Raw genomic sequence first — 14,834 nt, 5'->3', positions numbered from 1 at the left:
GTTTATAGTTTATTCCAAGCACAACTGCATCATTGAGGCAAGATTGGTTACATGTTTGGTTAGTAAATGTATTTTCCATCTGCACTGCATTACCTCAACATCAATATGGATTCTTGTTCGTTCGTACGAGTCAACAATTTCATTTACTGTGGACAAAACAAAGTTCTCGCTTGGTACGCACCACTTTAACAAAAATGAACAAAAATCCTTGTTGTTAAGTGAATTAAACAATGAAGTTTGTTCTTTTTCTTCGTCAACCAAAGGGTATCTATCCTCTAGAAAAGTTTGTAGTTTTTTATTAAAAAATTATAGAATTGTTTTTTGTTATTTGAGAAATACTTAATGTAACTACAGAAAATTGGTAGTAAAATTCAAAATTGTCGTATATCTACAAGTAAAATTAATTGGGGTAATACGATTTTTTCTGCAGAAGGAAATATAAGAAAATAAACAAAATTAATTTTCATGGACATTAGAAGGAAAAATTCACATTTTTCTCAGTTCATTAAATGTAGACTGATCCAATTTTTAGCTCAACGGATATTGTGTAGAACTGAAGACGACCTCACTTGTAGGAACGTGTAAGAAAACACAACGTCACCAGTCTTCCAAGATGATGAAAGATTAGTTATAGTTAGGATAAAGTCCTAATCCTTCAATATCAGTCCTATCTGCGTCCATGTCCCGATCGAAAGCAACGTCTACATTACCATATATTTGTATATATTACTAACTATGCGCCTGTAAATCGTCCTGCTAGACATTACGTGACTTAGACCTGTGGTCTTCTAAACGAAGACCTGTGGTCTTCTAAACGAAGACCTGTGGTCTTCTCAACGAAGACCTGTTGTCTTCTATAGGAAGACCTGTGGTCTTCTATAGGAAGACCTGTGGTCTTCTAAACGAAGACCTGTGGTCTTCTAAACGAAGACCTGGAGTCTTCTGTACGAAGACCTGTGGTCTTCTATATGAAGACCTGTGGTCTTCTATATGAAGACCTGTGGTCTTCTATATGAAGACCTGTGGTCTTCTATATGAAGACCTGTGGTCTTCTATATGAAGACCTGTGGTCTTCTATATGAAGACCTGTGGTCTTCTCTATGAAGACCTGTGGTCTTCTATATGAAGGCCTGTGGTCTTCTATATGAAGGCCTGTGGTCTTCTATATGAAGACCTGTGGTCTTCTATATGAAGACCTGCGTCTTCTATATGAAGACCTGCGGTCTTCTATATGAAGACCTGTGGTCTTCCATATGAAGACCTGTGGTCTTCTATATGAAAACCTGTGGTCTTCTATGTAATATCCTGTGCCATTCTATGTAAAGACCTGTGTCTTCTGTATGAAGAAATGGGGTCTTCTATATGAAGACCTGTGGTTTTCTATATGAAGGCCTTTAGTCTTCTATTTGAAAACCTGTGGTCTTCTATATGAAGGCCTGTGGTCTTTTATATGAAGGCTTGTGGTCTTCTATATACATATATGCCTTTGGTCAGCCATATCAACATGTGTGGTGTTCCATAGGAAGTCCTGTGGTTTTTTTTAAGGTTCTGTGGTCTTCTTTATGAATACCTGCGGCCTTTTTTATGAAGACCAGTAGTCTCAGTGGTCTTCCTGAAGAAGTTAAAGCACCAAAGACTGCATTGCTCCGATTTGAACTTCTATATCTCAAAAATGGTAAAAACCTACGAAAATATCATAAAGAACAATCTTGTAGAACATTTTTAACTGCTACAACATTTTCTTTAGTTCCATTTTGATATGACAAGCGGTTTCCGGTTTAATAAGCGCTCTGGCTATTTTTTGCTGTTTTCTTTTCTCATCCATGAACTTTGTAGTTTCAGAATCCGTAAAAACTTCCCATTTAAAGTTTGTTCAGGCGTCCTGTGCCATAGGAACAACACTTACCCGAAAGTTGGAACGCAAATATTCTATGTCCAACAAACAAAGAAAGCTGTTACTTTTGAATGGAGTAACGAACTTGATCCGAACTTGGTATATCGTAATATTTTTTCCAGCTTTAGATCCAGTTTGGAGATGAACTATGCAGTCCCTCACCGTCGGCTATCGCCAAAAAAATTCAATAGCTTTGTTTAAGTGCTGTTTAAAGTTTCCATTCACCCTGACGAAGATCTAAAACCCTTCCATCAGCAATTAATATGAGTGGCTGGCTGGTTGAAACATTCTAAAACGAATATCAATCCCCAAGAAGGAAACTCCTTCGGTTCCTCTTTCAATATTTTCCCGTTGTGCAGACACAAGGGCTGTGATTCAATCCCTCACCAGACCATCAACATTTTTAGCGGTGAGATACTCCTACCTTCCTCAAACCACATAGTAGCCACATGGTCAGTTTAGCCGAAGAAACAGGCGACCATTTGCTTCGAAGTGCTTCTTCCAAAAACAAATTTCGTTGGATTTGGTTCACCTTGAAGTTCACCACGGTCAATTTCTGTTTTGTTTCGGGCTCATACGCAAAGATCCAAAAATCGTCATCTATGACGATCTTATAAACATCGTTTGTCGGATCTAACGAGAAGCATAAATTTTTGCGGCCATGTGTTCATGCAATATCAAATGGTAGTTGGTGGAATAAATGACCAAGGATGCCTCTATCTCACGGTATATAACATTATCCGTTCACGCAAGGCTTAATTTGTTCTGCACAACGGCAGTTTTTCGACTACCCTCACGACTTTCGTTTTTAGCGAGTGTCGGCCACGATTGTATTCATTAAACCAGTTTTTCATAGTGCTATATGGGGCCAATATGTGTCGACATTAGGCGGGGGCGATTTGTGTGGAAGGAAAAAACCTTAACGGGCCCTTCGCGTTTCTGATTCCTGGTATTAAACTGAGCAAAAAAGTCTACTGGACCATATGTCTACCGCGAAAATCAAGCCTCCCGATTTTGACTTTAAGTTTTTTATTGGCGTTTTAGGATATTTTGGCATATAACTGCCAAACCATTGAGACTTGCGACCCAACATAAAGGACACAATTGTAGCCAACACAATAATTAAGAACTCTCTAGTACATCGCGAAATTATTGGAATGCTCCTTCAGGGAGTTTTGGCCTTGATAAAGTGCGCATTTGTCGATAAATGACACTGTGCTAAAAAAGTTGCCCAGAAAAATATTCAAGCGTTCTGTTACAAAATTCTATCGCGTTGGTGTCCATTGTGTTGGCTACAATTTTGGCCTTTGTGTTGGGTCGCAAATCTCAATGGTTTGGCAGTTATATGCCAAAATATCCAAAAAACGCCAATAAAAAACTTAGTCAAAATCGGGAGGCTCGATTTTCGCGGTAGACATATGGTCCAGTAGACTTTTTTGCTCAGTTCAATCCCAGGAATCAGAAACGCGAAGGGCCCATTAAGGTTTTCAAATCGCCCCGGCCTAGTCGACATACAAGTATTTATCCTGTTATCAAGTAAAATGGCTGGTGAGCACGAAACTAGGCTCTGTGGATTGGATCTATATTGCCTGGTTTGAGTTTTTAACCCTTCACCTCCTTTGTACAAAGCAGCCATGAACCCCAGCAACATTTAAGTTTCATATTTTTTTAATAAATTTTTCCCTTCATGGAAAATTGAAGAAAAAAACTCCCCTCCATTTCCACACTAACACGACATATTGGCAGGATTTCTGTTTTTTGGATTTTCTATCAAGGACTCAATAGCCAGAGTAATTAGAACGTGTATTACGGCACACAGTATATTATCGTCATTGCCATTCTCGTGCTCTGCAACACAACGTTAGCTGAACACCATTACTAATCAGAAATTATTTTCTTTTTTTTCTTCATGGTTACCTTTAAAGTGGCGACAGAATTTTATTGGCAATTGTCCTAATCTGTCATATAATTCCAGTTGTTATAGCAAATAGAAGATAGACAGTGGGGCAAAACTAGGCTAAGTGCCAAATAAGTTTTCAAATAATGTGTCCAAGAGACAATGTGTAACAGATTCCACATATATGAGACTTCCTACCCTCCTTGTATACAACTTCCCCCCTTCATCACATATTTTCTATAGAAAAAAATGAGGGAAAAGAAAGCCGGCCAGTTGGCTGTGTGGGGCAAATGTCGCTTTTGACCGCTAGTTAGTCCCTGGGGGTAATAACTAGGCATAGTCATTGGTAGTTGTAGTGAGTTAGTGAGTGAGCGAATGAGTGAGTATAATGTCCATAGAATTGATAATAAAAAGAATCAAGTCAAGGATAACGGTGATGATATGGAACACAGCTGACTGGCAAAGAATTCATATTGCCGCTGCTTCTTAACTGAACTCTTGGGCTTCGGCTCTAAGCAACAAATGCTTTTAAATAAGAGTGCGTTGTCGTTTTGGCCATAAGCAACAGTATGACGGCAAATGTTGGAAAATGGGGTTTCCTCTTTTTGCTTGCCAGCTTTACTTTGTGTGTTGGCCTAGCCAAGGCATGACCTGACCTGTGTAGAGCATTAAATCCGTTTAAAACAGATTGCGTCAACTAAAAATCTCATATAACACACAAAGCTGAAAGAAAAAGAAAACCATTTCAGTTGCCAGGCTCAAATGATATAAATGCAGCAATTTTCAAAGGTGGAGGTGGAGGCTGGAGGAGGTATAGAAATATGAACTTTTCAAACGGCGATAATGTGGTGGCAACATATTGCGACTTAACGAGATAAATGTCAGCCTCGAGGGCATTAAAATGCCTTTTTCAAAGGACAGCCATAACACAACTTCTGGACAATGTTCAATAAAGAAGAAAAAAACGCAAAAAAACATAAAACGAATAACAAAACTAAAATATAACATCCTTATTAAATGTGACTGCATTGCAAATTAACTAATATTGAACAAGAAGTTTTCTGTTCTGTTTCGTTTTTTTATTCTATACAACTGTGACCCCTCGCCCGGCAACATAAAATATTTATTCGCGCTGGGTGTTCGCTACTCGGTCACATCAGCTTCTTTTGCAATTACCATTAAAACAATCCCTTTAAGAAATTTAAGCTATTAAGCGGAGGAAAATTGCGGCATTCGCTACTTACATTTTTAAACCATGAATATGATGTTACGGGTGGCCGGGCATCGGCACGACATTTGAATGTAACATTTTGTCCTTCAGCTCTGGTAACAACACGACTTGGATCTTCATTGGCCAAATGTACCGAAACAGTTGGAGGATCTGAAAGAGAAGTAATGTAAAGTAGAAGTAAATAAAATAGGCATCATCCGGGGTAAGTAAAGGAGGGGCGGGGAAAAAAGGGAAATAAATTGGGCAATTGAAAGCCGTACAAATTTAATGAGCTTTCACAAATTGAATCATAAAAAGCTTAATAATAAATTGAAATTGCTTTAAGATGGGCACCTTCTACTACAAGTGTGTGGTGTATATGGGTGTGTTTTTATAAGGTACACCTTTAACTAAGCTAGGACATAACTAAGGCTAGTCAGATAAAACTAGTGGTAGAATAAATTAAAGAGTGTGGAAATGGCACAGTGGGCACAAGAAAATAAAAACATTAGCAACTAAAGATTTTGATTTTTAAAACGTCTTATCTTTCTTTAGACCATGGAAGTAACCCAAAAAAGGCTCCCTACCAATAAAAATGGAAATATACTGATGTCAAAGGGTATTTATGTTAGACTGATTTCTATATAATTTAAGTGATTTCGTACCCAAAGGGCTCAATCGGAATACATTTGCAACATGAACTGTTCGGTCAAAAAATTTAGCAACAATTCTCAAAATACCTAAAATCGAAGGTATCGTAACATGGGCACGGTGCTCTTGAAACAACTTTAAATGAAAGGAGCTAGAATGTTCATAGATGAGAAAAAACAAAACAAAAAATTACCAGACTGCTTTTTAAATAAATCGCGATCAAAGTTCAGGGATTTTTTAGGTTTTCACGATTTTGCTTGGAAACCACAAGTCCTACCGAAATGGGGCTAGAGAAAATGTTGTAGCTGTGAAAATTCTTTATAAGATTGAGCTGCTCCTTGGCTTTACCATTTTTGAGATATAGAAACTCAGGTTACATTTTTAGATTTTTTTAGGTTTTCACGGTTTGCTTGAAAACTGCAAGTCTTTTCGAAATGGGACTAAAGAAAATCTTATAGCTGTGAAAATTCTCTACATGATTGGTTTCCGAAATTTTGTCCTAGGTTGTACCATTTTTGAGGTATAAAAGTTTAAATTGGGAAATTGTTTTATAAGGAGGCGATACAGTCAGTATATTGTCCAAATTTGAAATCTTATATCTCAAAAATGGCAAAACATACGAAATAATCATAAAGGGCAATATTGTAGAGAATTTTCACAGCTACAATAGTTTTTCTCACCCCATTTCGATAGGACTTACGGTTTCCAAAATCTTGAAAATCTAAGCAATAGATTCTACAATAGTTTCTCTCACCCCATTTCGATAGGACTTACGGTTTCCAAAATCTTGAAAATCTAAGCAAACCCTACAAATGTGAACTTTAACAGCGATTTATTTAAAAAGCGCTCCGCCGATATTTTTTGTTTTTTGATTTTTCTTTCTTTCTTTTGTAGTTTGAGAATCCGAAAAAACTTCCCAGGTGTATGTTAACAATTTTTAGTGAAGACGTTCTGTGACCACTGAGAATCTCAAATGTCGATTTACAGATAGTTTGTAAAAAAATGTGTCAAAAATTATAAAAATACCAAAAAACGGTAGGTCCATTTTATGAGAGCTATACTAGAACTGGGAACCTTCAAAATGATCTTCAAGCTGTCCTTAAACTGCAACTAAACGGAATTTGTGAACTTTTGTGAAGGATGTACCTGAAGTGTTATACGCTTGGAAGACATTGTTATACGCTTGGAAGACAACTCAATTCGTAATTTATTTATTTTTAGGGTATTTGAAGCATTTGAGGTATTATCTTAGAACATATGGACTTCCTTCGAAAAAAATTACCGTTAAAACGATTCGAGTTATGTCCTAAAACCGCAGTTTGGGGAAATTAACTGATGTAGTATATATTCGAACCTGATCTATGCTTAGAAGAAATATTGCGGTGAATAAAGTTTTGACCAATTCGGTTATTCATTTCGAGAATTATTGTGTGCAACTTTTTAGCAAATCGTGATGAACTTCTTTAAGAAGAAGTCCAAAGGAGTGGACCAATATGGCCCATCATCGAACTTAATGTAAGTTTTGACAAAATATTACGAGGTGCAAAGTTTTCATCAAATCGTTTAATGCGACAGACGGGGCGAAATTGACTCCAAATTAGATGAAACAGATTTTGTCCAAACATTCTTCGGGTCTGAAACTATACACAGAAAAAAAATATTTCAAGAATTTTTACATATTTTCGATCGTGATGTAGTTTTTTCATACTGTACAGGTACCTCACATAAGATACATTTGCAGTTTCTTATTTCCATCCGAAAGCCAATATTTTTCAAAAATATGTAAGATTTTCATGAGATGCAAAATCATTTTCCTACTTTTCCCTATATTCCACTATTTGCTCTCATATTTCCTCTCTTGTTTGGTAACTGCTCAAAACTTTGTTCTCGTTTTCTTCTGAATGGTCTCGTCGTCTCACTATCGTGGTTAGTCCAATAATTACAAAAACAACAATCTCTCAGAAAAAATCAGTATGACGCACTGTGTTATAGCTGCCATGACACAAGCATAAGTTTGGTTGCGGATGTGTAGTTGGTCGGAGGTTAAAACATCTGGTCTCCAGCTTCACCTCAGTGAATGAAAGACTCGCTGCAATTCGATTAAAAACAAAATTCTTCAACATCAGCTTAGAAGCCGTTGCCCTGCGCATGACATTAAAAGTATACTAGGCGATTTTAATGCCAAAATTGGAAAGGAGAATATGTTTTGCCCAACAATCGGGAAATTCAGTCTCCACAGTGAAACATCTGACAATGGTATGAGGCTGATAGACTTTGCAGCTGCAAGAAACATGGTAGTTAGCAGTACCAGATTTAAGCATCTCGATATTCATAAGGGCACCTGGCTGTCGCCAGATCAAAGAACAAGAAATCAAATTGATCACGTTGTGATAGATGGAAGACATGCATCAAGCGTGTTGGATGTACGATCGTTCCGAGGTGGAAACATAGGCTCGGACCACTACCTTGTTGCAGCAAAGGTACGTACCAGATTAAACGTAGCAAACAAAGTGCGAACAGACACAACACGGAAGTTGGATATCGGTAAGCTGCAATCACAACAGATAGCCACAGCATATTCCACTCAACTGGCCCAACTGCTTAATCAAAGCACTCCTCGTCCCGATAACAATGGCAAAACATTGCCCACTCCATGCAAACAGCCGCAAAATCAGTACTTCGATACCAGAGACCACCACCAAGGAATCCATGGTATGACCAGGAGTGTCGTGCTGCTACCGAAGAGAAAAATGCGGCATATAGGACTACTTTACAATCAGTAGCAACGCGTAGCGCACGAGAGAGATACAGGGAGAAAAGGAGAGGGGAGAAACGTCTTTTCCGCAGGAAAAAGAGAGAGATGGAAAAGCGGGAGTGTGAACAAATCGAGATGTACAGGAGCCAGAATGAAGTCCTAAAATTCTACCAAAGAGTGAAACATCAAACTGATGGCTTTGGAACTGGCACATCCTCCTGTAAAGACCGGCAAGGTAATCTGGTAACTGATACAGATAGTGTGCTAAGGATATGGAAAGAACATTTTCCAAACTGTTGGTATCCAATAGTAGCGAAGTGATCCACAGATCCAATCCCAGAAGATGGTATTTAATGTATACCACCCGGCCAAGATGAGGTAAAGACAGCAATCAACCGGCTAAAGAATAATAAGGCAGCAGGTGCTGATGGCCTACTAGCCGAGCTGTTTAAAATCGAAGGCGACACGCTGATAAGTTGTATGCATCAGCTAGTTAGCTCCATCTGGCAGAAAGAACGCGTACCCGACGATTGCAACCTGAGCATCCTATGTCCCGTCAATAAGAAAGGAGATAAGACTTTATGCTCCAACTATAGGGGCATAAGTGTTCTCCCTATCGCCTATAAGATAGTGTCAGGGATATTGTGCGAACGACTAAAGCCTATGGTCAACGAAATAATTGGTCCATACCAATGCAGCTTTAGACCTGGCAAGTCCACCATTGACCAGATATTTACCCTGCGGCAAATCCTGGGGAAGACCCAAGAGATGCAGATCGACACATACCACCTTTTTGTCGATTATAAAGCCGCCTTCGACAGCCCGCTACGTGCAAAAGTATTCCAAGCAATCTCTGAATTTGTTATCCCCGCAAAGCTCATTCGGCTTTGTAAAATGACCCTAACTGACACAAGATCTTCAGTTAAAATAGGAAAGAACCTCTCCGAAGAGTTTTGTACCAAAAGAGGTTTCAGGCAAGGAGACAGCCTCTCGTGTGATCTCTTCAACATCCTGCTGGAAAAGGTTATTCGAGAGGCAAACGTCAAAAGAAGTGGCACAATCTACACCAATAGCCACATGTTACTTGCTTATGCTGATGATATAGACATCATGGGACGATCAGTAAAAGAAGTAACCGATACCTTTGTGAAGGTCGAAGGAGAATCTGTTAAAGTGGGTCCGATGTTGTCGACGCGCAATGCGTCCATTGAGATCGGACCAACTGTTGGTTCCTATAACTTTGAGGTAGTAAAAGACTTTGTATACCTCGGCACCGCCGTAATCACAACAAACGACATCAGTTGTGAAATAAAAAGAAGAATTGTATTGGCCAACAGATGCCACTTTGGCTTAAGTAAGCACTTTAAGAACAAAGCCACAACTCGTCAAACAAAAATAACGCTTTACAAAACGCTGATAATACCCGTGCTGATGTATGGTTCCGAACCCTGGGTACTTGCGCAAGCAGATAAGGCAGTGCTTGGCGTGTTTGAGAGAAAAATTCTTCGAAAGATCTACGGACCGATTTGCGTTGACGGTGAATATCGACGTCGTATGAACCACGAGCTGTATCTGCTATACAACGACATCAATATAGTTAAACGCATCGAGATGCAGCGATTGCGTTGGCTAGGCCATATAACAAGAATGACCGATGATGAACCCGCTAAAAAGGCGTATAAATTCGAGCCACCAGGCGGTGCACGCAGAATTGGCAGGCCAAAGAATAGATGGCGCAACAAGTGGATGAAGAGATGACAAGGCGCGGTATTTCAAAAAGCGAAGCACGAAACAGAGAGAATTGGAGATCTTTTCTTAGTTCGGTCTATTGAATAAATGTTCTGTAAAGGGCCAGCTAACTAAGTAAGTAAGTGGGTCCTTATTGACATTTCGGATGGGACTGAATTTACCCTAGCCTACGAAAAAACCAATGTTACGGTTTAAAATCGGAGCATTATCAATAATTCATCAATTACTTTCCAGATCGAAAATAACATTGAGCAGAAGACAGAACACTAACATTAATTTTAAGGTTTGTTTTTGAGGATACCCGTATTTCGAATCAAGATTTTGATGTTAACAGCGAGGATGTTCTTTACTTCAATCAATTGACCAGAACTGGACCATTGACTAGTGGTATAGAGAGGTAGGTTTGTGGGAAAGTTTCCTTTATTTTACTCCTACTACTCTTGCATCTAGATTGTGAAGCAAAGGCAGATTTGCTCTTGCTTCGTTGTTTAGTTAAATAGCTACAAGACCCTGATGTTACTTCACATTGTAATGTTTTTTCCTATTATCTTCAATATACGTAGAGATAATTTCTGCGCGTGTCGCTTGTTAGCGACGCTACTGAAATATTAATAAAACTTTTTGTCCTTTTTATAAAAATTTTCCAAGAAACCAGCACTTTCCCCACTGTATCCTTCCAATATATTAAGCAGTCTTTTTTGGGATTGATAAAAAAAAAAAAAAAAAAAACAAGAAATATGTACTTATTTATGTCCAGAAAAAAAATTGTTCAGTTTCGGTTTGCATCACTACAATTAGATTGCTTTTCTCAGTATTTGACTGAATACTGAGTGGTTATTTCAGCTATTCTAAGCCATTAGTTACGGTTTTGTTAACATTCAGTCATTTCATTTTATGCTTGCTTTTCCATACACCACAGTACACCTCTATTTCAAGTAGCCGAAGCAAAAAGAAAGCAACTTGTGTATGCTTTCGTTTCATCACACAGCCAAAGTATATTCATCCATCCATCCATTTATCTGGATGGAATACCTAGGAAAATGTTCTTGGTCAATCTTCTTCGTCTTTGGAATAGCATTTACATCACTTCACTACTCATGGAAGAAGAATTTTCCTAAATTGCTACAATGGTCCATTATGTGGCTTGTTTCTTGTCCGCGTGTCGGTGTGTGCGTAAAGAACACAAAGAAAAACTGCTGACGCGTTTGGTGAATTATTAAAATGCTTCGCTGCTGTTGCTTGCTATTGGGTCTAGAGGTCTCTATTTGATCGCTCTCTAACAAATCGAAGTACTTTACAAAGTGAAATGGGGGAAAATATTCCAATGGTGGTCAGGCAGACAGACAGTACAAACAACAATGCCACAAAAATGGAAGTAAGAAATATGCCAACTATTATGCTACGAACTAAATGAACCAACAACAGAATCACAACCAATTTTTAGGGTATGTATGTAGTTAGACACCTCAACTAGTCATCCTTAACTTAAAGTAAATGGTTAATTCTACTTGAGCAATATGTATGTGTTCACCCCACACAACCTCTCAGCCTTCACGCATTCCTCTATCCTTATTCCAATACCATATTTAATAGACTATAACCAAATAAATGTCATTGTCTTTCGATAGATTGTATATTGGAGACGACTATAGCCCATTGACAAAATGGACCAAAGCAAAGGCCAAATACATTTCAAGTACTCATAAAAGAGCTTAAACACGCACATTTTCCAACTGAATTCCAATAAAAGCAAATAGGAAATTGTATATTTTCCATAAATTACCCCGTAATTACTGAAGTGCGGACCAAGCCAATGATTATTAAACAGAAATGGCAATTGAATGGCGTTGTGTGGTGATGGGGTGAATGTCATCAGGCAATTCTCAATGTTCTCCATGGAGACCATGAAAATGAGGGAGTTTAGCTTAGCGAATAAATAAATTGATTGCCAATTTTATTGTAATAGACATGTCAATATATACATAGTTATCTATGTGGATGACTATGTTAGATGTATTACTAACATCTCATGCTGTAACACATCTACTTCTACTCTTCCTTTACACTGATTTTCTATTGTCTGAACTATTAGTAAAGGCAGCTTCAATAAAGCTATCAATGTTGCCATTTTACGCATGGGAGAAAATTGGTCGGATTTTTTATAATCTCCATTACGCTTTTTAATCTACATTTTATTCAGTCAATATTTGGAAAGCGATCAGCTTTTCGACTGCGGGACACAGGATTTGGCATAAATGGAATAAAATGTGGATTTGCCAGCTGTGAAGCCGAAATAATATGGCCTAGTAATTTCATTGACATATTTTGTGTACGGGACTAAGATGCTTTGAATTCATAACCTGCTTCGATTTAGTTCTAAAATAGATAGGTTGGAGCAACTATCCACGGTGCTTTTGAAAGAAATTTAAATGGAAGGTGCTTGCACCTGGGAAGTTTTTGCAAATTCTGAAACTACAATGTTCAAAGATGAGAAAAATCAAAAAACCAAAAAAAAAAAAATCGCCGGAGCGCATTTTTAATAAATCGCGATTCAAGTTGACATTTTTAGGGGTTGTTTATGTTTTCACAATTTTTCTTGGAAACCGCAAGTCCTGTCAGAATGGGACTAACCAACGATGTTGTAGCTATCAAAATTCTCTACATGATTGACCTTTACGGTGGTTTCGTAGTTTTTACAATTTTTGAGATATAGAAGTTCAAATTGGGACCATGTGCTGACTGTATCGCCCCCTTATAAAACAATGTCATGAAGGGTGCGCCTTAACTAACTTTTAATGAAAACCGCTTACACAGGGAAAGTTTTTGTGAATTCTAAAACAGCAATGTTCATTGATGAGAAAATTCCAAAAACAAGAAAAAATCGCGGTAGGGATTTTTAAATAAAACGCGGTCTAAATTCACATTTTTAGGTGTTTTTAGGTTTTCATGATTTTGCTTGGAAACCGCAAGTCCTATCGAAATGGTGCTAAAGAAAATGCTGTAGCTGTGAAAATTCTCCAGAGAAATGACCTTTATGATTTGTTCCCAGGTTATACCATGTTTGAGATAAAGAAGCTCAGGTTACATTTTTAGTTTTTATGTTAGAGTTTCGCTATTTTGCTTGAATGCGGCAAGTCTTATCGACATGGAATCTGAGAAAATCTTAAAGCTGTGGAAATTCTCTACAAGACTGGCTTATAAAACTTTTCCAAGGTTGTACCATTTTTTAGATATGTAAGTTGGGAATTTGCAGTCATGACATTGTTTTATAAGGGGCGATACAGAATACCATACAGATCAATCTTGTAGAAAATTTTCCATAAGAAAGTAGATAAGAATGTATGCTCTTACTATAGGGGCATAAGTCTACTCCCGATTGCCTACAAGATCGTGTCAGGGATATTGTGCGAACGACTAAACCTATTCTCAACGAGATAATTGGGCCATACCAATGCGGCTTTAGACCTGGCAAGTCCACCATTGACCACATATTTACCTTGCGGCAAATCCTGAAGAAGACCCAAGAGATGCAGATCGACACCTACCACCTTTTTGTCGATTATAAAGCAGCCTCGACAGCCCACTACGTTCAAAGGTATCCCAGTCCATGTCTGAATTTGGTATCCCCGCAAAGCTCATTCGGCTTTGCACAATGACTTTAACTGACACTCGATCCTCAGTTAAAATAGGAGAGAACCTCTCCGAAGAATTTTGTACCAAAAGAGGTTTCAGGCAAGGAGACAGCCTCTCGTGTGATCTCTTCAACATCCTGCTGGAAAAGATTATTCGGGAGGCAAACGTCAAAAGAAGTGGCACAATCTACACCAATAGCCACATGTTACTTGCTTATGCTGATGATATAGACATCATGGGACGATCAGTAAAATAAGTAACCGATACCGTTATGAAGGTCGAAGGAGAATCTGCTAAAGTGGGTCTGGCGGTAAACGGTGAGAAGACTAAGTTGATGGTGTCGACGCGCAATGCGTCCATAGAGATCGGGCCAACTGTTGACGTTGGTTCCTATAATTTTGAGGTAGTAAAAGACTTCGCCTACCTCGGCACCGCCGTAAACACAACAAACGACATCAGTTTTGAAATAAAAAGAAGAATTGTATTGGCCAACAGATGTCACTTTGGCTTTAGTAAGCACTTTAAAAACAAAGCCACAACTCGTCAAACAAAAATAACGCTTTACAAAACACTGATACTACCCGTGCTGATGTATGGTTCCGAACCCTGGGTACTTGCGCAAGCAGGTAAGGCAGTGCTTGGCGTGTTTGAGAGAAAAATTCTTCGAAAGATCTACGGACCAATCTGCGTTGACGGTGAATATCGACATCGCATGAACCACGAGCTGTATCTGATATATACAACGACATCAATATAGTTAAACGTATTGAGATGCAACGATTGCGTTGGCTAGGCCATATCATAAGAATGAGCGATGATGAAGCCGCTAAAAAGGTCCATAAATATAAGCCGCTTGGCGGTGCACGCAGAATTGGCAGGCCAAAGAATAGATGGTGCAAACAAGTGGATGAAGAGATGACAAGGCGCGGTATTCCAGAAAGAGAAGCAATAGACAGAGAGAAATGGATATCTTTTCTTAGTTCGGCCTATAGAACAAATGTTCTGTAATTGGCCAGCTAAGTTAGTAAGTAAGTAAACAGTTAAT

At 38.5% G+C, this 14,834-nt stretch overlaps 1 protein-coding gene across 10 annotated transcripts in view; it reads right to left on the bottom strand.

Annotated features, from left to right (window-relative positions):
- side (motor axon guidance molcule sidestep) overlaps nt 1-14,834 on the bottom strand; it is a 704,399-nt gene that overhangs the window by 198,587 nt on the left and 490,978 nt on the right. For all 10 annotated transcript variants that reach the window (XM_073961267.1, XM_073961269.1, XM_073961268.1 and 7 more), the window contains exon 10: nt 5,036-5,172. In XM_073961267.1, coding sequence (XP_073817368.1) covers nt 5,036-5,172 — 137 coding nt within the window. The remainder of the gene's footprint in view (nt 1-5,035; nt 5,173-14,834) is intronic.

This window comes from Musca autumnalis, unplaced genomic scaffold, assembly GCF_047663935.1.
Source record: "Musca autumnalis isolate F117 unplaced genomic scaffold, ASM4766393v1 scaffold_1, whole genome shotgun sequence".
Classification (NCBI taxonomy): Eukaryota; Metazoa; Arthropoda; class Insecta; order Diptera; family Muscidae; genus Musca; species Musca autumnalis.
Note: the sequence above shows the minus strand (reverse complement) of the source record. Positions and strands in the feature narration are given on the sequence as shown.